The sequence below is a fragment of the Labeo rohita genome, chromosome 18, assembly GCF_022985175.1.
Source record: "Labeo rohita strain BAU-BD-2019 chromosome 18, IGBB_LRoh.1.0, whole genome shotgun sequence".
NCBI lineage: Eukaryota > Metazoa > Chordata > Actinopteri > Cypriniformes > Cyprinidae > Labeo > Labeo rohita.
The window spans coordinates 5,734,613-5,758,826 of record NC_066886.1 but is presented as its reverse complement, the minus strand read 5'-3'; the positions used below and the strand labels follow the sequence as shown (position 1 = coordinate 5,758,826).

Genomic DNA, 24,214 nt, shown 5'->3' with positions numbered 1-24,214 from the left:
TAACATGAAGTTGTGACAACATAAACTTTAAGATTGTCTCATTCTCAGCTTCTCTCTCTCTTTTTTTTTATGTTTATGTTTGAGATGTGCATTTTCTCTCTGTGACTAGTAAATGGTCCAATGACTTTTATGCTTCTACATGCCAATTAAATCCTCTGAATTGCATTGCTCATTATGCTACTGTTTATAAAAGGGCATATTAACATTTAAAGTATACATAAACTGCTCCTACAGACACAAAATAAGAAACACAGTCTATAAAACTCATTCTTTATTCTATAAAGTGTATTATATTCAGAATGACAACACAACAGTCTTTGCAAACTATCAAGTGGAGCCCAAAGTGTCACTGTTACAGCAAATGCTTTTGACTGTCTTTCACCTCTGACCTTTTTTTATACTGTAAATATTTTATATATGTAAATGCTTCTAAGTTAAATGATGCAAGTGTGTGAAACTGTGAAATAAACTTTAAGAAATGAGCGTCTCTAATGTCTGTGTACATTATTGACTAGTGTAAGGCGAGTAACAGTACAGAATACCTGATTTTAAGGCTGATACTCATAATTTGGTCCATAAAGTAACATCATTCTAGTGCTCTCTGGATAATCTGAAAAGCATAGTGACACAAGCAGCCTGCAAACTTGCCCTAGTGGAAAGAAGTAAAGAAAACAAATGCATTTCGTAGATAAAATTAAAATTTAACTTATAACACTCTAATGGCAATGTGGTATGCACATGATTTCCTCCTATACCACGATGGACACAAAAATGTTATTGCTATTAAAATTAAAATAACAGACAATCTGAATTAGAATGAACCAGCATACCCCATACACTCTCTTTCTTACATACACACGTAGCATCATCATATTTCAGATGATGCAGTACATTCATAGGATTTTGAAAATAGTATCTCTAGTACCAAGTCTAATTTCTTACAGGGAAGCCCGAACAAAATCCACAATCAAAATAAGAAAGTCCATAGTACATTCAGTACTGTTGCTAACTGAAAGTTTTTTTTCATTTGTAATGTTTATCTAGACTCAAGAACCACCAGGAAAAAGGATAAAGGTGTTGAGGATAGCAGAAATCACTTTTAGCTGCTGTGTTTAGTGACGGCTGGTGACGGGACGTTGGGTCCAGCTCTTGCGTGCCCTCTGCTGCCCGGTTCAGTATAACCGCTTCTCGTAACTGCGGAGAACAAAAAAGCAACACAACCTTAATAAATGCTGTTGTATTGTCCACACATTGATTAGTACAAAAGAAAATGTCAGCGTACCCAATTAAAGGAACAGTTTGCCCAAAAATGAAAATAAAAAAGCATGGAAGTATCATAAAAGTGCCTTTCGGCAAGGAACAGACTAAAATATAAGACGTTATTCAGTCTTGAATATAATTTGGGCTTCCAAATATTGAAACGTGCGGTAATGAGAATTAATGAAACCATCGTAGATGTTAAATCTAGTGTCATATTTGAATAACGATTTAAATTGCAGTCTGTTCTTCGTACACTGTCTTCAGAAGATATGAAATATAGTGCCAAGTCATATGGATTATATTTATGATGCACTACCATTCAAACGTTTAGGGTCAGTAAGATATTTTAATTAATTAGTTATAAAAAAAATACATTTATTCAGCAAGTGCACATTAAATTGATCAAAAGTGACATTTATAATGTAACAAAAAATCATTTTTCAAATACATGCTGTTGTTTTGAACTTTCTATTTATCAAAGATTATTGAAAAAATTCAATTTTTATGAAAATATTAAGCAGCACAACTCTTTTTTTATCATGACTAACTAGAAGTTTTCCTTAAGCAGCAAATCAGCATTTTAGAATGATTTCTGAAAGATCATGTGACACTGAAGACTGGAGTAATGATGCTGAAAATTCAGCTTTGATCACAGGAATAAATTACATTTTGAAATATGTTTAAATAGAAAGATGTGATTTTAAATTTTAATAATATTTCAGAATATTTCACATAAATCCAGCCTTGGTGAGCATAAGATGCTTCTAAAAATAAAAAAAAATAAAAACCTACTGGCCCCAACTTTTGAACATTAGTGTAATGATCGTTTTCTGTCCTTTTTGGAGCTTGACAGCCCTTAGTCACCATTTGCATGCAAAGCATGGGAAAATTAATAAAACTGATATTTTCAGGTGCATTATGACAGAAATGTCATTTTTGGGTAAACTACCCTTTTAAAAGTAGGTTTTTAAGAGTTGGGTTTCTTTCAAGATAATCTTCCTTTTAAAGACAAGCTTCTGATAATATTATGAGTACACAACCACAGTAGGACACTGGGATAGTGGACACTAGGTTCGTCTACTTGACTCGACGGTAAGAGGAAACTAAAATAGTCTCAATGCCCACTAAAGAGCCCAGACCTTACCGCTGTTTACAACACAACTCCCTCCACCAGGAATTAATGCTACTGTAAGAGACATGAGACGCTATTATACTTACATGGCACAAAAGAATATCTATGATGACAGCATAAGAGAAAGGAAGAGAAGACATTTTCACATGTAAACTCTACTTTTCCATGACATTGTACGAAGGGATGGACTGAGGGTCTCTGGGATGAACTTCAAAAAAACAGAGACGGGATTGCTAAACTTTTAGTTTTATGTGAAACAAGAATTCTAATGACGTGAAATGTGTTCATGATCATTTTTTGAGGGTATGTGCTGTGAGGACAGAAACACAACGGTAGGTCAAGTGGGTGGGGTTAAATGAGTGGGCGGAGACTTACGAATGCAGTCCATGAACTCCGCCCTCAACCTGTGCAGACATGGTCCTCTTCTCAAACTTCAGCTCTCCAGAGTACATCATCGATCTATATGCAACGCAGGTGAGACTTACACAGGTGTATGTAAACACAGACAACATTCTTTTTCGTGTTGACGTTCTCTTTCAGGAAGCAAGAGATATTAGAAAGCTTGGTCTTTATTTTATATAGCCAATAGCCTTTGGTTTACAGACTTGTCAGCTTATTCCATGGATGGAAGCAATGAAGTCACACAGTGAACCATAATTCACTACTAGCTACTGCTAGTCAAAAACATGTGTTTTTATAATTTAAAGGAAGGGAATAGTCTTTTCTCTAGAGAGAATTACTGAACTAAAATTCGTTTAGTGCAAAATAGTACAATAGTTTTAGTTAATTTTTTTCTAGAAGACTTTTTAAATGTTTTTGGAACATGTTTTTTGGACCAAGAGTAAAAAGATAAATACTGTGAAATATTATTAAAATACAAAAAAAAAATATATATATATATATATACAATTTTTGTTGGAGCTCAGTTATTAATAATGGCTCATATTATTGTCAATGTTATGGAAAAACATAACTTTTATATGTATTAAAATAGAAAACATTCTATTTTATAAAATCTTCACATTTTAATATTTCACAATATCACTGTTTTTACTATACTTCCATCAAGTAAATGTTGGTGATGTTTTTTGAAAACATTAAAAATCTACTTACTACTTTTGACTGGTAGTAAAAGTTTGGTCCATTTTGCTCCAGAAAAGAAAGACTATACTGCCGTTCAAAAGTTAGTAAGATGTTTTTTAAAGAAGTCTCTCATCAAAGTTTCATTTATTTGATCAAAAATACAGAAAAAGTAATATTATGAAATATTTTTGCTATTTAAAGTAACAGCTTTCTATTTTAATATACTTTAATCTTTTCATCAGCCATTACTCCAGTCTTCAGTGTCACATGATCATTCAGAAATCATTTTAATATACTCATTTATTATTAATGTTGGAAACAGTTGAAACTGTAATTTTTTTTTCAGGATTCTTTTATTCAAAACAGAAGTCTTTTCTTACAATGTAAGTCTTTACTATCACTTTTTATGAATTTTACACATCCTTGCTAAATACAGAATAAAATTTTTCAAAACAAGAGATTCCAAAACAAAAGATTTCTATTTTAAATAAATCCTGTTCTTTTTAACGTTTTTTTAATCAAATAAACAAAGTATCACAGCTTAAAAAATTGTTAAGCAGGATAACGGCATAATCAGCATAAATCAGCATATTAGAATGACTTCTGAAGAATCATGTGACACTTAAGTCTGGAGCAATGATGCTAAAAATTCAGCTTTTATCACAGAAATAAATTAATTTTTAAAGTATATTAAAACAGAAAACCACTATTTTAAATGGCAATAATATTTCACAATATTACTGTTTTTTCTGTATTTTTAATGAAATATACGCAGCCTTGATGAGCAGAAAAGTCTTCTTTAAAAACATTAAAAATCGTACTGATCACAAACTTTTGAACGGCAGCTCATTTAGTTAACTAGCTGCTAGTGTATTTCTAAAAGTGACTAGAATACAGCATATACTAGCATAGAGATAGCCTAAAAGCTAAAAAACATGAATTAAAGGTCACAAAATTGCAAAGGAATATGACAAGCTTACCGCAAAATGGACAAGCTCTTTGCACCGATGTCCTGACAGCCATGTTGAATTCCAGCGATGAGGTAAGGAACAAACTTGTGTATCGAGCCTTTATCCTGAACTGAGCCAGAGACTCCCTGAGCCACCTTCACTTTATCACCTTCACTGGAAAACACATACGTATGCACATAATCTTTTATGTACTGCATACAAAAAAAACTTGAAAATAGCAGATGATACGTAGATAAATCTTATTGGGTTTGTTTCTTCAACTACAGACACTTTTGTGATTTTTACTTCACTACTATAATATCATAATTTATTTTTACTTTTTTAAATGCCATTTATGTATATACTTTATTGTTTTACTCTTGTTTTGGACCTAGACTTTAAAAATATAAAATATAAATTAAATATAAAATGTGACCCTGGACCACAAAACCAGTCCAAATTGAGATTTATACATCATCTGAAAGCTGAATAAATAAGCTATGATAGAACAATATTTGGCTCAGATACATCTATTTGAAAATCTGGAATCTGTTGGTGCAAAAAATCAAAATATTAAGAAAAACACCTTTAAAGTTGTCCAAATAAAGTTCTTAACAATGCATATTACTAATCAAAAATTAAGTTTTGATATATTCACAGTAGGAATTTTACTAAATATCTTCACGGAACATGATCTTTACTTAATATCCTAATGATTTTTGGCATAAAACAAAAATCAATCATTTTGACCCATACAATGTATTTTTGGCTATTGCTACAAATATACCCCAGCAACTGGTTTTGTGGTCCAGGGTCGAAAATATAAATTAGTGAAGAGCATATTTGAGCTAAAAATAAAATAAAGAAAAAACTCAAGGTAAATACAATTATTTATCATTTAAAATATTATTAGTATAAATGGGAGTATGATCATCTTAAAAAAAGAGTGAAATTATAATAAATTATTTCAATATTTTACTGTGTAATAAATTACTACTAATTTTTCTAATATGAGTACATCAGCTGTGGCATAATTTCCAACATAATTAAAAAAGTAGTGTAATTGGTAATCAAAAAACTCTAAGTAATTATAAATATACATTGTCCTTCATTTCATGAAAGCTTCCAGATCACACAGAAGTGTGAAAGTATTTAGGATAATTAAAATGCTAGTGATGGCATTTTCCACTAAAGGATGCTGTTAAACAATACATCATTTGAGATGAGATGTTCTGGAAATGACACTGTGGTGAAAATGTTCATCATGTAAAAAATTCTCCTGTGCACAATGCTGAAACATATTGTTTTTATAATTGAAGAAACATCCATTGTCATCTTTATCCACGTACACATGCAGTCATCTGAGATTAAGAATGTTTACCTGAAGTAACGTTTCTGACTGTTGTTGTTTTTCTCCATGGCGTCCAAAGAGCCCATGCCACGGTACTTCTTCAGTCGTACGCCGTCTGAGAAGAAATACTCACCGGGTGCTTCTGTGGTTGCTGCTAGCAATGACCCCATCATCACTGAAACAAAACAGGCAGAAGGGAAGGGCACGGTCTGACACAGACAGTAAAATGTAGGCAAACAAATCCCAGCCATTAATAACAATGATCGTTCAGGCAAATCACCCAGAAAAAACACACACCTGTGGATGCTCCCAGTGCAAGGGCTTTGACAACGTGCCCAACCGTCTGGATGCCACCGTCTGCAATGACCGGAACCCCGAAACGCCGGGCGTATTCAGCCACTTTATACACAGACGTGCCCTGCGGTCTCCCACATGCCATCACTATATGATAAACACACACACATATGCATATTTACATAACTATATAACATCTAATTAATGTCTCCTGTCCTTAAAAAAAAATAAAATGATAATTGTTATCCCCAAATGTTTGCCATTTCTAAACATGAATAAAGGTATCAATAAAAAAAAAAAAAATTAAAATGAAATAAATATAATAAAAAACTAAAACGATAATTGCATCCCAAAATTATTTTTTATTGCTGTCAAAATTGAAATGAAATGAAATAATAATAGAAAAAAGAAAATACAAAGATAACTGCGATCCCAAAAATCCTACCTCTAAAAAAATGAAAAATAAAACACATTTACACTGCTATATAAACAGGTAATTCTTAAAAAAAACTAAAACGATAATTGCATCCCAAAATTATTTTTTATTGCTGTCAAAAATGAAATGAAATAAAATAAAATAATAAAATAAAATAAAATAAAAATGGTAACTGCAATCCCAAAAATCCTAACTCTGAAAAAAAAAAAAAAAAAAAAAAAAATATATATATATATATATATATTCTTTCATGAATAATAAGTTTAAAAAGTACAGTGTTTATTCAAAATATAAATATTTTATAACAATGTAAATTATTTATTATTAACTTTTAATAAACTTTTAATTATTAACTTAATACATCCTTGGTGAATAAAAGTATTAATTTCTTAAAAAAAAAAAAAAAAAAAAAGAAACAATAAAAATGTACTGACCCCAAACTTTTGAACGGTAGTGTATATATATTGCTATATAAATAGGTAATTCTTGTTTTTTCTTGTAATTAAATTAAATAAATATAATAAAAAACTAAAATGATAGTTTCTATTTCATTTTTTTTCTTGCTGTTAAATGAAATGAAATACAATAAAATAACAAAATAAAATAAAAATGATAACTGCAATCCCAAAAATCCTAACTCTGAAGAATTTTTTTTATATTGCTATATAAATAGGTAATTCTTGTTTTTTTTTCTCTTGTAATTAAACTTAAATAAATATAATAAAAACTAAAATGACAATTGCTGTCACAAAAATCCCTCTTCTTGCAGTTAAAAATTAAATTAAATTATATAAAATAAAAATGATAACTGCAATCCCAAAAATCCTAACTTTAAAGAAAATAAAAAATAAAACACATTTACATTGCTATTTAAATAGGTAATTCTTTTTTCCCTTGTAATTAAAATTAAATAAATATAATACAAAACTAAAACGATAATTGCTATCCCAAAAATCCTTTTTCTTGCTGTTAAAAATAAATAAAATAAAAGTGATTGCAATCCCAAAAATCCTAACTTTAATTTTTTTTTTTTAAATAAAACAGATTTACATTGCTAAATAAATCATTCTTATTTCTTCTTGTAATTAAAATTAAATAAACATAATGAAAAACTATAATAATGCCAAAAATATTTTTTCTTGCTGTTAAAAATAAAATAAAATAAAATAAAACAAAATAAAATAAAACGTCTAAGATAACATCTGGGAACTTTACACAGCAAGTTTGTCTTCCAAAGTCTTCCAGAAAGCCCTCAAACCTACCTTCCTGTGTGATGCAGATGGATCCACAGCCCATGCCCACCCGCAAAGCATCAACACCAGCATCTATAAGATTCTTTGCTTGAGCGGCAGTCACCACTTTATACAAGAAAAAGAGAATAAAACACAACATAAAAACATAAAACACATATGTTTGTCTTACATCACTCTACTCAAACCATCCTCAGTTTATACAGAAAAGTAAGAACTGCACAAAGGGCAAAAATGTCTCACCGTTTCCTCCCACTACTTGCAGTTCAGGGTATTTCTGTTTGATGTAGTTGATCATACTGATCTGAAACACTGAGTTCCCCTGAGAAGAGTCCTGAGACAGAATAACAGAAAAACCATCACGTATCATGTAGGCTTAAGAACTATAAGGAACAACAGTGTGTGTATCCTACGAAGACTGACTTTGGAAATCATAAAAGACTTCTTTTGCTTTATGCAATACTATTTTAATTTTGCACAAGGAATGAATGGTTTATGCAATTCAATTTTGCGGACTTGTAGAATTCAGTGTCCACCCTGCCCTAATACACCTGCTAATTAAAAGACTTGATTAGCTGGTTTTGGGTGTGTCTGATTAAAGATGTAGCCCAAAGGTGTGACAGTACATTTTGGCTACATATTTGCATATAAATCAATTGTCTTTTTAACTGCTCTTTGCAAGTGATGACAACATCCTTTCTACGTTCAGAAAAAAAAATTGTTAATATTAGGCAACCGCAACAAAAAACATTTGTTGCTGTGTATGAACTTTGACCTACAAATTTATTTGACCAACACAGAATCTAAACATCATACTGTAGATTGATCACTTCACTGTATAAGAGGAGATTTAAAAAAATAATGAAAAAAATTAAATCCATCTACAGGGCTCCAGACTGCGACAAAAAATATTAATTTGCTAGTTAAGTTCCCACTTTAAATCAACCTTAATTCTCAGGTCATTTACAAGATGGATTAAAATGCTGATAAAGTCAAGAAAAGATGAGATGTAAACACATTACAATGACTGAAATGTTTAAATGTAAAAAAAAAGCTTAAATTGTATTTTAAAATATAATAAAATAGAAAATAGTTATTTTAAATTGCAATATTATGTCATAATTTGACTGTTTTTACTGAATTTTACTGTACTGTATTCAGTAAACTGTGTTTACTGTATGTATATTTTTTTTGATCAGTTAAATGCAGCCTTGGTCACAGTCTACAACCTGGCATCTTTTTTCTTCTGCTATTTTATTTTGCATGCCAGCCTTCAGAATTTAATTGCCACCGTTCCCTTAAACGCCTGCCAATATTTTTCAAATAATACCAAGCATCTTGATTTTCTGGCTCATAATTTAAGGGCGTTTCACACTTGCTTTGTTACAGGCTTCAGAGCAGTTCACAAACATTTCGGCTTAGTCACATAAACTGTGGCTTATCTCGGAAAGTCAGAATATGGTTTACGTATAACATGCAATGTGAGTGCAAAGCACGCTAGGTTCACTTTTATTTCATGTTTGTGCAATTCAAACTCCCTTTGGCCCTTTACAGTTTACCACTGAAAATCTGAATACACGCTAATGCTGCGTTCCACAACCCGACACATGGAACAAAAAAATAAAATGGAAATGCTATTTTTGGCTTTGCAGGTGTTTCCTTGTAAACAAAGTCTGCAATGCATGTGTTCTACAGGTGAATGATTACAGAAAGTATCATTTTTCCATGTCTGACACATTTGTCTCTGCTTGCTAAACAGGTTTGTTGCCAAAGGTTTTCTTTTGTCACGTTGGAAATTTGATTTGCTGATGCATTTTTGGCTTGAAGGAATGGCTCGCCCTAAATGAACACCCTCAGGCCATCAAAGATATCACTGAGTTTGTTTCTTCATGGGAACAGATTTGGAGAAATTTAGACTTACATAACTCAGCAATGAATGCTCTGCAGTCAATGGGTGCCGTCAGATTGCTAAAGTCCAAACAGCTAATAAAAACATCCCAGTAATCCATAAGTAACTCTAGTCCATCAATAAACACCTAATGAAGTGAAAAGCTTCCAAAACGAATCCATCATTAAGGTGTTTTTAACTTCAAACTGTTGCTTCTGGGTTTAAATATGAGTCCTCTATTCATAATATTGCTCATTCCAATGAAAAAGTCATCTCAACTGCAGAAGTGAGGATTATTCTGATGTTTTTATCAGCTGTTTGGACTATCATTCTGATGGCACCCATTCACTGCAGAGGATCCATTGGTGAGCAAGTGATGTAATACTAAATTTCTGTTCTGAGGGTATTGTCAGAGCCATTCCTTTAAAAGTTAATGTTTTTAATTAAATGTTGTCGTTAAATCTTGCATCTTGCCAGAACAAATTATGGAATTTCTGCAACAGAAATTCTAAATTCTGTTGCTTTGATCTGAATTTAAAGATCAATGGAACGCAACAAAAGCAAAAAGCTACATCTCCAGAAAGAAGAGATGTCACCCTATTCCCATTTGGACCCACCAGAACTATCACGTCCACTCCGGCCTGCATGAGCAGGTCTAGGCGGTACTTGTCGTCCTCTCGGGTGCCGATGGCTGCGCCACACAGCAGCTGTTTGCGAGAGTCTTTGGAGGCTAGAGGATAGTCTCTGTTCTTCTTCAAATCGGTACGAGCTATTATAGCTACAAGCTCATCGCTGTCATTCACTATAGGCAGTTTACCTAAGAGAGAGAAACAGGAATGTGATCAGCAAGCTTGTGCTAAACGGATCATCATAAACAGAACTGAAGTTGGCGCTCATACCTTTTTTACTGCGCTGTAAGATGTCATTCGCCTCCTTTAACGTCACACCTGCTGGCGCAACCACTAAATCTTCTCGTTTTGTCATTGCCTGGAGGATTTAAGAATCATTCATGCATATTAGTCAGAATTATTCAAACTCAGAATTATTAATCAGCGATCAGTGTTATTTTACATTCAAAAATCTTCATCTAGTGTTCAAATGTTTGGGGTCCAAATATTTAACATCTTTTAAAGATGCCCCATATGCTCACCAAGGCTGCATTTATTTGATCAAAACTACTGTAAAAACAGTATTATTGTGGAATATTATTACAATTTAAAGAAACCATTTTCTATTTTAACCTATTTTAAAATGTAATTTTTTCCTGCGATGCAAAGCTGAATTATCAGCAGCCATTACAGCAGTTTTCCGTGGTACATGATCTTTCAGAAATCATTCTAACATGCTGATATGTCGCTCAAGAAACATTCTGCTTAATATTTTTTCATGATTTTTTAAATAGATTTTAAATAATTTTTTGAAATATACATTTTAGGTAAGTCTTTACTGTAACTTTTGATCAATTTAATGCATCCTTGCTGAAAAAAAGTATGAGTTAGAAAATTAATTCCTTTACAAAAGATGTCCCTAAGCTTTTTAACATAATGTGTAACAATTTTCGTTCCATCTGAAATTACTTTTTCACATGGACGGGACAAAAAATATTAACCAATGATATCACTGCTTACTTTTTATGATCCAATCAAATCTAGACAGATATCATCAAGTTCTGCTCCAGATCACTAAATATTCAGTTTCATTAAAAAACTTCACTTTTTAGTTAATGAATATGAATACTTAAATTATGAAACATCACTTAAATTGGAATCAAACCTCCAATTATTGAAGAATCAATATTTGTAAACATTTTGAATAACAAACCTCTTCCAGCGGCCTGTCGTAATCTTTCTCTGACAGGAAGTCGATGTCTCGTGATGTAACGATGCCCACCAGCTTGCTGCCCATCTTGCCGGTTTCTGTGACCGGGATGCCGGAGAAACCGTGCCGGACCTTTGCTTCAAACACATCGCCGACCGTGTGCCGTGGACTCATCACTACAGGGTCCGTAATGAAGCCCTGCTCAAATTTCTGCACAAAAACATGTTAATTATTAACCCAAAAATCTATTTCTATAACTGAATAGGTTTACGAAATATAACTAGCTTTGAATTCCTCTAAATCTACATCACTTAAGTTACTGACCTTGACTTTGCGAACCTCGTTGGCCTGGAACTCAGGTGTGCAGTTGTGATGGATAATTCCTATTCCACCCATGAGCTATGGGACAAACCAGTGGATGAAATGGAAAAGCAATTACGATTTAGTACAAGTGCTGATATATAACTTTTCTGAGTGTTACTTACAGCCATAGCGATGGCCATGGAGGACTCTGTGACTGTGTCCATGGGAGAGGAAATGAGCGGCGTCTTCAGGGTTATCTTCCTGGTCAGGGCAGAGGTTAAATCCTATGACAACATATGATTGTTACAAAAAAAAATCAAAGGGGAATAAACTGTCTATGTAAACAGCCATGGGGCCAGTTGCATAAATTTAGCTTCTATGTTAAGACAGTTATGTTAAGTTGGATTCAACTTAGACTAATGTAAGTTTTTATTTAACCAAATTTTCTTAAAGAAAAAAAATAGATGACTAACTTTTAAGACTAGTCTAAACCATTTATGCAACTAGTCCATGTTCAACTAAGGAAAGCCAGGTTATGATTGGTCATTTTAGGAACTTAACATAATATAACAAGCAACTAAATGCTAAGTCTATGTAAAAATGACCTTTTTTTAATGGAAAAAAAAAACATCATACAGCTTTGGAACAGAACAAAGGTGAGAAATTAATAAAAAAAATTAATTTTTGAGTGAATGATTTCTTTAAAGAAAACATTTATTGCACAGGGAACTCAGTGTTGCCATTGTTTAAATAATTGTTATTGTTAAATAAAACTGAAACTATTAAGAAATGTTATTTGAAATAAAGCCAAAGTAAAAAAAATATAAATATCTGAAAAAAAAGTTTTTAGACGTCGTCTGTGTTATGATGTCGTTATATTCTTTTATTAGGAATAATTTTATGATTGTTTAGTGCTTCAATCAATGCTCTGTTGTTTTAATAGTGCTTTATAAATAAATTGAGATGAACTGAACTGAAAAATTAAAATTAATGAAATAAAAGATTTTTAAAAAAATACTAATTCTTCTAATTCAAATAAATGCTGTTCACTGAATTTTCTATCCAAAGCAACTAAATGAAATTAAATAAGCTGAACCACTAATATTACTAAAACTGAAATAAGAATTCAACTATTAAATAAAACAAAATAGAAACATTAAAACGGTAACACTACAATACGTTTCATTAGTTAACATTAGTTAACTACATTAGTTAACATGAACTAAGAATGAACAATACTTCTACAGCATTTAGTAATCTTATTTAATGTTAATTTCAGCATTTACTAATGCATTAATAAAATCACAAGTTGTGTTTGTTAACAGTTAATGCACTGTGAACTAACATGAAGAAAGATAAATAATAAATGTAGTTTATTGTACTTTCAGTATTTAATGTACAAATAAAGACTATAATTAAAATATTAATAAATACTGTAATCATTTACAAACATTACTAAAATAACAATAACATGAATAACAGTGAGTCGCACCATGTGATTTCATCAAACCGTGGACACTGTCACGTCTTATTTTTCTTCTTTCTCAGTAACACCTGTGTCCCATCATTAGCTACAGCTCAGCGTAATCTCAGAAGTGCTCAAAGAAAACACAAACAGTGCTGTGTACCTACGTTTGCATCAGCAGGAAGCTAACCTATTGGAAAAAACTAAACCAACCCTAAACAGATCAACAAAATAAGCTGAAACAGTACCTATTATTTTTTACTGATTCCCTGTTTAACTAAATCATTAGCTTATAATTTATCCCAGGAAAGTGAATTTGCTCCTTCTTTAATTAAAAGTGTGTTTAAAGTTGTGGTTCCAGGGGGACTAATATTTGTGTCATCCTGGTCTCTCTCTCTATCTCTCTCTCTCTCTCTCTCTTTTTCACACACACCTGAGCTTTACTGCTTGTGACAACTTGCCCAGCACACCAGGGACTGTGTGGATGCTAACACAGCCACGTTAACCTCTCAACCTGCAGATCTTCCACCTCGCTAATAGTTAAAGTGCTCCTTTTCCATCAACTTAACATCTGAGTTGACTCATGTGATCAAAAATTATCCTGTGCACTAAATTGTTTACTGATACAAGACCATTTGTGACCCTGGACCACAAAACCAGTCTTTAGTAGCACAGGTATTTTTGTAGCAATAGCCAACAATACATTGTATGGGTCAAAATTCTACATTTTTATTTTATGCCAAAAATCAATTGTTCCATGAAGATATTTTATAAATTTCCTACTGTAAATACATACAAATACATACAATACAAAACGTAACTTTTGAGTAGTAATATGCATTGCTAAGAACTTCATTTGGACAACTTAATAAGTGATTTTCTCAATATTTTAGATTTTTTTTGCACACTCAGATTCCAGATTTTCAAATAGTTGTATCTCCCATCCTAACAAACAATACATCAATGGAAACTTATTTATTCAGCTTTCAGATGATGTATGAATCTCAGACTGACCCTTATGACTGGATTTGTGGTCCACTGTCACATTTGAGGTCTGTTCCACCCATTTGTTGATAACCTCTGATAAACGCTGGTACTCACCACTTCATCGGATGTGAAGTCAATAAAGCCGGGCAGTATCAGGAAATCACTAAATGAGAAAGGACAGATGGCAGAGAGGCAATGACATTTAGATTTATGAATCGGATCATTATCAAAATTACAAAATGCTTAAAGACACTCAAATCTGTCTCAAAAACAGGAAAACCACTTTAAAACAATGCTGATTCAAAATTTCAGATATTATTATGGCCAGTTTTATGCAAACATAAACTGTCGTGCAAGCAATGCATGTGTGACTGCTAAAAACAGCAATTCAAAAGTTTAGTGTATCATGGCTTCCAGAAAAATATTAAGCAGCACAAGTGTTCTTAAGATTGATAATAATCAAATCAGCATAGTAGAATGAATTCTGAAGGATCATGTGACACTAAAGACTGGAGTAATGATGCTGAAAATTCAGCTTTGCATCACAGAAATTAATTACATTTTAAAATATATTGCAACAGAACACAGTCATTTTCAGTTGTAATAACATTTCACAATATTTCTGCTTTTACTGCATTTTTAATCAAATAAATGCAGCCTTGATGAGCATAAAATGCTTGAAAAATAATCCTGACCTCAAACTTTTGAACAGTGGTGTAAGTCGACTGATAATTACAGTGTATGAGCAAATGAATATGTGTGTTTGCCGGTAACATTAATACTTTAAGTAGCCACAAATGATACACTTGCACACGTACAGTACGTCTCTGGCCCTGTCAAGAGGAGTTATATAATCTACTTAAGATGTGGCGTACTGAGACGACCCGTTAATGTTCTTAACCGTGTCACCAATGTCACACGCACAAACAGATAGCCTCTTTCTAATGCAAAAGTGTGTGCAAAAAAAAGTGACCCTGGACTACAAAACCAGTCTTAAGTAGCACTGGTATATTTGTAGCAATAGCCAACAATACTACAATAACACAATAGGATATTAAGTAAAGAATGTTCCATTAAGAGATTTTGTTAATTTCCTACCATAAATATATTAAAACTTAATTTTTTATTAGTAATATGCATGGCTAAGAATTTCATTTAGACAACTTTAAAGGTGATTTTATTATTATTTTGATTTTTTGCACCATCAAATTCTAGATTTTATATAGTTGTGTCTCTGCCAAATGTTATCATATCCTTACAAACCATACATCAGCTTTTAGATGATGTTTAAATCTCAATTTTAAAAAATTGACCCTTATGACTGGTTTTGTGGTTTTGGTCACAAATATGAGATTTAGGTTTAGTCACTTGACAATTTAATGCTTCCTTGCTGAGTAAAAATATTAATTTTGCTCAAAAAACAAATGAATCTGACCCCAAACTTAAAGTGGTACTCATACAAACGCATGTTATCAATGTTGTTAGAATCTTACTTCACTTAAAAGCACTCTTCTTGTCTCTGGGCTACTAATAGAAAGTGTTAAATGATATCCGTCACTTTAAAGCATGATAATATTTTGATACAGCAAAAATGGGACCGGATTTGTCTGTCTCAGGAGGACGTGTGAGAAGGCACTGTTCAGTGTCCCGCCCCATGTGGCCTAACGCTCATAAAACCTCCATTAGACCAGATTAAACACTCCAGCCAGAATGACAAAAATAGATGCAGAGACCACTGCTTTGCTAACAAGTTTTCATAAGGCTGGGAAAGCATAAACATGTTCATATTCATAAACACACAAGCTCATTTAATACATTGGCGTACAAGAAAACCCCATCGATACAAAAGCACACGTTGAGCTGGATCATGAATATGAAAGAAAAGCATGACAAGGACCACGCATGCACTGTGGCTTTGCATTGTCCCATAAACACGGGCTGCATGTGCTGGGACTGAGCACTTGAGCTCCCGTTGCTATGGAGATGCACAGAGGGTTGCCATGGAGCTAAGAGCCATCTCACTGACAGATGTCCAGAAAGATGCCTACCTAGAGTGCATGTGTGTATGTGTTCCACGGTGAAGCTACATACCCATGTCAGTATGCATCTGAGTGTTTGTGCACATGATTCTTGACTTACTTATATGTGAGACCATCTCCGATGGCAAAAAGCTGCTGGGCAGTGAGTCCATCCTCGGGAACGTACCCAGTTCCCCCACTGATAAGGTAATCAGCCATGCTAGAAACACACAAAACATACAAAAGAGAGGTTGTAACACATTCAAGCTTAAGCTTTAACATGAGCTGACTGCACTGTCAAGCATCCAGAGATAAAATGTACAGTATGACAGTGCATATAAACAATGTTGTATTTATAAACTAATGCAACAACTTTAAAACAGCTTTTCAGGGAGGGATTTAATATTTTTGGTGTTGCATGTTATTATTGTGTTAACATTTAAATCATTCTATACAGCATTTTCCTCTCATTTTTGCATAATTAGATGATAGATAGATAGATTTATTTATCTTTATTAAGCCTACCGCTTTGGATAAAATAACGTTACATATATGTAAATAAAGGAACCCTGCCTGGCTGATAATTAAACGAGATAAATATCAAACATACGAATACATTCAAAACGAGAATTTGAAATGACAATTTTTTGTTCAGCTAACTTGCTGTTTATTCTTATCGACTCAGAAATATAAGTTTATAAACGCGTTAGACAGAAAAACAAATAGGAATCCACTTACAGTTTCGAGTTACTTTCTCTTTCGCACCAGTGTTATGAACACACTTCCTTCTGCTGAATATTCGCCCTCACGTACAGTATCTCACATGATGACGGCTGTATTAAAGTGCATTAGAGATCAAAGCGGGGACCATCAGTCTCTCATCCCGTACAGCATCGTTCTGAGGAGGCTGTAGCTGCTCTGGATGGAGGGTCTCATCATGGTGAGACGCGCAACCGAGACCGTCAACCGTATGAAGTGAAGTCACATGATACCCGTTCAGTTCAACGCTTGGAAAGGGAAGAGGAAAGGTTGAGCTGAACACTCCCCAAACCTGTTTTTGCACGTTTTTTGGAAGTCAGTAATTTCTGGATGTACATTCGCCACTATCTTGAAAAGATTAAACGCATAAAATGTTCGTACTAAACAAGTATCTTGAGAAATCGAACTACTAGAACTACTAGAAGCGAAATGTAAACAAATCGTTCTTTTGACCCTGGTGAAAAAACCAGCATATGCTGGTAGGTAGGTTTTGATGCTGGTTTAAGCTGGTCCTTTGCTGGTTTATGCTGGTCCTTAGCTGGTTTAAGCTGGTCCTTTGCTGGTTTATGCTGGTCCTTTGCTGGTTTATGCTGGTCCTTTGCTGGTTCATGCTGGTCCTTGACCAGCAACATGACCAGCAAAAACCAGCAAAGGACCATCTTAAACCAGCTAAGGACCAGCATATACCAGCAAAGGACCAGCTTAAACCAGCATCAAAACCTACCTACCAGCATATGCTGGTTTTTTCACCAGGGGAGTCGAATCTTTTCGATTCGAAAATGGATGCACAAAATCGATCTGAACAATGCGTTCAGGATGGATATTCAAGCATTTCTCGAAACTCATTGAACAGTTCTCTTCTGAACATGTCCCAATCCGTAGTTTAATAAAGCTTAAGGCGGATTATAATTACATTACTTTTTATGAGCTGGCTCATGCCTGCAACATGCACATGCAATTACAATAAGTATTATAAAATATTATTTAAAAAAAAATACTATCCACCTTTTTCCTTCCCGTTAGAGTGGGCGTGGCCATTGTCCTGGCTTCTTATCTATTTTCAGCTGTACAAAATAGCTCGTTTTGCTGCTTGATATTGCAAATTGATGAGTTTTACCATATTATTTTAATGTGTTATCTTAATTATGAGTACACTAGTTTGTAGTGCAAACAGTTTTACCATTTACTGCATGTTATTCTTCTTGTTATTTCCCGGATAACGAACCGGAAATCTTGCCCATAGGCTTATTTCTGCGTTGAAGAAAAAGGTGGATAAATATTTATAAAACTAAACCTGAAAACCCATAATAAACAGCAATAACTATGGCAGGATGTCTGGGACCATGCGTCTTTTAACCTGTTATTTGAAGCGAACCCTATTTAATACCTGTTATTTATAAGTTATAAATAACTGTTATTTATGTTATTTTTTAAAGGATGCAATATTATTTTGATTTATATTTTTATTTGATATTATTTTGGTTATTTCCATACTTATATGTACTATATTAAGTCTGTACTTTTTGCTTGCTTATTTATTGATATCGTGTACTATTTGAACTGAACTGAGCTAGATGATGACATAATTGAATCCAATAATGAACTGCCTTTACCTGAAAATTGAGTGTTTACTGTTGCCCTTTTGCATTATTGATGCACTATTTCCTTTTTAATACTGTATACCCGCTTTGTCACAATTGTGTATTGTTAAAAGCGGTATATAAATAATGGTGACTTGACTTGACTATTTATTTACCCAAATGAAAAAAGAATAAATTGATTTGTAAAACAAAAAATACCAGGAAAATATATATATATATGTTTTATCTAAATGCCAGTTTGTTTCATGCCAGATCCTCAGGTGCCCTAGTTATGTTTTCTGCACATAAAAATGAAAATTTCAATGCACTTATCATACAAATTATTTCATTCCCTGAGTGTGTTGCATTTTTATATACAACAACTAAGTGGATTTCAGTGGTTTGTATCATTCATTTCAAATTAGGGCTGTCAAGTGATTAATCGTGATTAATCGCATAGAAAATAAAAGTTTGAGTTTGCCTAATAAATGTGTGTGCACTGAGTGTAAAAACACAAATTAATGTATATATTTAAGAGAAATATGTTATTTATGTACAAAATATTTGTATTTATATACAATATAAATTCTATTAAAATTATAATAAATATATATACTTGTAAATATTTCTTAAATATATACATGGATGTGTTTTTATATATACATAATAATTACACACAGTACTCACACATATCTTAGGCAAACAAAAACTTTTGCCCTACTGCAAATTGCAAAATCATTAGCAAAATCATTTGCTAAATCAAGCATTTTGTACTAGAATTGCACTGCATTTAACTGCACATACATTCTATGAAATCACTTTAACCATTAAAGCCTTGTTTAACATATAGGCAGCATCTAACACCCAGATGACTCTAAGTGGTTATGCCGTCAGCTGAATCTATTCCTGATGGACATTTAATCTTACCCTCTCAACATACACAGTCGTGCTGTTCTTTCCTAGTGGGATTTATAGTCTAAACTGCAGATTAGACCTAAAGAGTGCTCTATCAATGTAATCCTTCGTTAAAGTTCTCTTCTCATCTGTCGGGAGAGCCGACTCTAATGGGAAAGAGAAAAGATGTGGTGGAAAAAGTCCCTCTAGATTTCATTTAACATTTCTTTATGGCACAGTTGGCCAAGCTTATTTCAGATGCTGCACAACACAGAAGATGTGTAAGGAGCTTTTAAAAGCATGCAGACACACTACAGATTGATGGGTCACGTCTACATTCTCAGAGTCACAGAGTCCTTGAGCTAAGCTGAAGATCTGCAGTTCTGTGGCAGATAAATACTAGTTAACCTCTGAGGGCATGAAGTGTCAACCGCAGAGGTGGGGGAGACCCTTGCTTGACCCTTAGAGAAGCACCTGTGTCGCAGGTGTCGGTGTCAAAGCTGGGATGAGGTAATAAGCTGTGATGCCAGATCCAGCTGAAAGCTCATGGGGGTTCTGAAAATGTGTTTTGTATCCTGAGAGTCAAAACAACATCACGGGCTGTTGCTGTGGACATTCCCAACTACTATTTAGGAATGAGATACATGTTTATACAGTTCACTCAAAAAGTATTCATACATCTATGCACGAATGTCATTATATTAGGTAAAAACATTTCAAACCAATGCCATTTATTTTTGATACAGGTAGGTTTTAAATGCTTAGACAAAAAATAACAAAAAACAGGGAACTTGAGAGGCACTGACTTCATATGTCTAATAAAACTGAGACAAGATTTAGTATCGTTTCTCTAATGGTTCTCAAGCTATAAGAAGCTGTACTTATGCTTAACTGTTGGTGAAGTTATTATATCCAGCAAAAATACTTTATCGTAACTAACATCAGCCAGTTAATTCATTGTTATGAGTTTAATTCATTTAATGTAGGTCAGTGATGATTAAATGCTTAAATAAAATGCTAATTTGTTTTTGAACAGTACATTTTTAATGTTTCTAAAGAAGTCTCTTCTGCTCACCAAACCTGCATTTATTGTATTATTATCCGAATTACAGCAAAAACGGTAAAAAATGTGAAATATTTTTACTCTTTGAAATAACTGTTTTCTATTTGAATATATTTAAAAATGTCATTTATTCCTGGGATTTCAAAGCTGAATTTTCAGCATCATTACTCCAGTCACCTGATCCTTTAGAAATCATTTGAATATTCTATTTTGCTACTCAAAAACATTTATTATTATTGTTATTATGTTGAAAACAGCTCAGTAGAATTTTTTTCAGGTTTCTTTGATGAATATTAAGTTCAGAAAAACAGCATTTATCTGAAAGAGAAATCTTTTGTAACATTATAACTGTATTTATCATCACTTTTGATCTATTTAAAGTATCCTTGATAAATAAAAGTATTAATTTCTATAATTTCTATAATTTCTTTATAATCCCCCCCCCCCCAAAAAAAAAAGAAACACTGGCTTTAAGCTTTTAGATGGTCTAGTGTATAATGTCACAAAAGCTTTCTATTTATTATTCTAAAGCTATTTTATTTGTTTTAAATATTGATAATAATAATAATAATAAAAATGTTTCTTGAACAGCAAATCGGCATATTAGAATGATTTCTGAAAGATCATGTGACACTGAAGACTGGAGTAACGATGCTGAAAATTTAGCTTTGATCACAGGAATGAATTATAATATTAAAATATATTCAAATAGAAAACAGTTCTTTTAAATAGTAAAAGTATTTTTAAAATTTTACTGTTTTTGCTGTACCTGGACCAAATAAATGCAGGCTTGGTGAGCAGAAGAAAAATCTTACTGTTCAAAAACTTCTGACTGGTAGTGTATATCATTCCGCTGATTCTGTATTTACAGCTGATTAATAATACATTACTGTCTACACTTGTTTTGACTGGACCAAAACAGAGGTCAACACAGACAAAACCCCTCCTTCTTCCCTCCAACTCACTCACAGCTGTTATTTTTCTATTATTCCATCTACATTTTCAACACAACACAAGTTTAAAATATAAAGAAATGATTTACATCCATACACAAAAGAAAACCAATATCAACACAAGTTATTCCCAAAGCAATATAAATTATTAATATAGGTCATCAATATTAATTTAGGTCTTCATTGTTTTTTGTTTACACACACCCATACCCACACCCAGATATAATTAAATAAATGAGTATATAAGTGAATGAATGAATGAATGAATAATTAATTAAATAAACAGTATGTTTATACTTTTTGTCATTGTTTTTATCAGTGTTGCTGCCTGCATTACTATATGGGCATAGTCGACTCATCATTATGAGTTGTATATTATGAGTTGAATAATTTACTGTTGGTCACATGTTTACATTAAATGACTGAAAAATATACAGCATGTTTAAATGTTTTGTCATTACTGCTGTCATTATATATAATGGGCATAGACATAATGCATATTTGTGTGTTTATATGTTCATCCTTATTAAATTCTTATCTTATTAAGATCAAGTACGGCATACAGTAATGTCTTAGTATGGTTAAATCAGATTTCTGAGAAACCAAGACCTTCTCTTCTACACTGTTCTCACCTTTCTGGTTCATATCCTGCCTGTATCCGGGTGGCACTGTAGCGCTGGGCAGCCGTCTCGTGCCCATGCCCATGCCCGTGTAGTGTATTATGGGTAAACGGGCCGTGAAAGTGATGATCCGAGTCTCGTAATGACATCCGCGGCCTGGCGGGCTCCATGTCCCCCACGATACGCCGGTAATCAATCTGGTAGCTGTCCCTGTCCCCATCCGCATAGCGGTCATACCCGTGCCCGTCCATATCAGTGAAATCCAGCGGGTCGTCCTCCACCGTGGCTCTCTTTGAGCCCGACCCTTTTAAAAAACACCTAATTGTTGTCCCGGCCCCCTCACCTGAGACCACCTAACAGTCACAGCTGTTTGCTCAGTTATACTTAGAATTCAAACTCTTCCAAAAGTTCAAAAGAATAGGAAAAACAATAATAAGAGTTGGATATGGGAGTCCTCAGTTAGATTTGTATCCAATTTGCATAAGCTATTAGCATCTTCCAAACCACAGGCCGAAGTTGCAGAGTTGTGCGAGTGCAAAGCAGGTTACCTGTTGCGATTCAGATTAAGGTGAGATTTTGATCAGGACCTGACAATCCCAAATGTCCAAGATGAGAATCTTCCGAGATCTTTTTTTGTAGTCCCACCGATCGACCTGCAAGAAACGCCAGATCACAGAACCTCAGTCAGGACAGTACGGTAGTTAACCGGATGGCAGACAAGCAGAAATTGAATGAGCCTGGTTCTCTCTCTCTCCCTGTTTCACTTCAGCTAAGCTCTGTTTCTGACAGAAGCGCGTCACTTTCACAAAGAGGATTGCAGCATTAAGTGTGCATGTGTGTTTGTGTGTGTGCTTTAACAGGGGGAGGAACTTATGGTGCATGGTGCTCACTAATGGAGCAAAGGACAAGGGATGGGTTTCAAATGCCACACCTCTTGTTTCTTCAAAGGTAGTATTGCATTTGAGAGTTTGTGTGGCTATGAAAAGCATGCACTTGTGTCAATTAAAATATGTGTCAACAGTTTATTTAGGGTGTCATTTTCATTCTTTTGCGTGTACATGCACGCACACACCTCTGTCACTATGTGTACGCACAGCCTGGAAACAGCTTTCTCACAAACAAAGTCAAATCCCAGGGTGCACTGATGGAGTGTGCTCAACCCTGGAGAGGCTTCAGGTTGGAGCAACAGAAAACGGCTCTTGATGGACTAATTACACACAGACTGCTCTGGCAAAACTGGCTTGAACAAACATGCACCCTTGTTTGTGTACAGAGGCAAACAAGTGTCCTTCCTTGCATCAGACACTTGTGACCTATTTATTTGGATTAAAAGGCAATTAGCTTGTGATTGAATTTGTGTGGTTTGTGTGTATCTGCATGTTGTGGGAGTAGGAGAAAAGGGTTATGGGTGCACAAATAGGTGTTTGTGCCGTAGGATGTTATGTTGTCAACAGGTCAGCCAGGTATTCAAATCCCCTTGACCTATGTTTGAGTCTCCCCATCACTAAGCAGGAAGAATTAACAGACTTATGTAAAAAAAGGCAATTGTTCCTACACTGCCACCATCTGGCAAACCTCCAACAGAACAGGATGGGGTGTGTATTCATGGAAATTGATCACTGTGTATTCAGCAAACGCCCTGCTGGGGCGTATAATTGGACACATACTGTACATTTTGTCATTTTTAAAAACAAATAAACTTTATGATAAAATAATTTATGATTGTTATGCACCATGGGAAAAATACAATTTGTTTTAATCAATATTGTTGCAGTACATTTTACACTGTATGTGTGTATTATTATCATCCATTCTAGTTTTGACTGTATTTCTTCTGTGGAACACATAAAACAATTTTTGAAGAATATCCTGGCCACTTTCCATATAATTAAAGTGAATGAGGACTTTCAAAATTACTGAAAAGCACCATAAATGTATTCCAAACTTGACTTGTGTGCTACATTATAAGTCTTCTGGAATTATACTGTAGTTTTGTGTGAGGAACAGACTCAAAAATGTTCACATTATGTCACAGTCAAAAGGGTCAATTTTTTTTTAAATTGAGATTTATACAACATCCGAAAACTGAAAAAATAAGCTTCCATTGTTG

General features: G+C 33.6%; 1 protein-coding gene across 4 annotated transcripts; it reads right to left on the bottom strand.

Annotated features, from left to right (window-relative positions):
• Positions 1-256: 256 nt before the first annotated feature.
• On the bottom strand, positions 257-22,910 carry impdh1a (IMP (inosine 5'-monophosphate) dehydrogenase 1a). 4 transcript variants are annotated; one of them, XM_051135653.1, is made up of 16 exons: positions 22,117-22,910; positions 16,357-16,455; positions 14,332-14,380; positions 11,948-12,049; positions 11,787-11,861; positions 11,466-11,672; positions 10,544-10,631; positions 10,262-10,461; positions 8,000-8,090; positions 7,769-7,864; positions 6,074-6,217; positions 5,807-5,951; positions 4,456-4,599; positions 2,768-2,851; positions 2,479-2,600; positions 257-1,194 (listed from the first exon to the last, which is right to left on the bottom strand). In XM_051135653.1, exons 1-16 carry the CDS (start codon positions 22,353-22,355, stop codon positions 1,100-1,102), a joined length of 1,980 nt encoding a protein of 659 aa, XP_050991610.1. In that variant the 5' UTR covers positions 22,356-22,910; the 3' UTR covers positions 257-1,099. The 4 variants fall into 4 exon arrangements, with proteins under 4 accessions (XP_050991610.1, XP_050991611.1, XP_050991614.1 ...); XM_051135654.1 differs by having other exon boundaries at positions 2,479-2,495; positions 22,117-22,908; XM_051135657.1 differs by lacking the exon at positions 22,117-22,910 and adding an exon at positions 16,974-17,248 and having other exon boundaries at positions 14,245-14,380.
• Positions 22,911-24,214: the final 1,304 nt, after the last annotated feature.

Excerpts from the sequence above, each read along its gene's own strand:
- impdh1a (XM_051135653.1), bottom strand. The coding sequence starts at position 22,355 with ATGGACGGGCACGGGTATGACCGCTATGCGGATGGGGACAGGGACAGC. Across the intron at positions 14,381-16,356 it reads GGAGATGGTCTCACATATAA|TGATTTCCTGATACTGCCCG; the intron begins GTAAGTCAAGAA and ends TTTCTCATTTAG. Across the intron at positions 12,050-14,331 it reads ACTTCACATCCGATGAAGTG|GATTTAACCTCTGCCCTGAC; the intron begins GTGAGTACCAGC and ends ATGTTGTCATAG.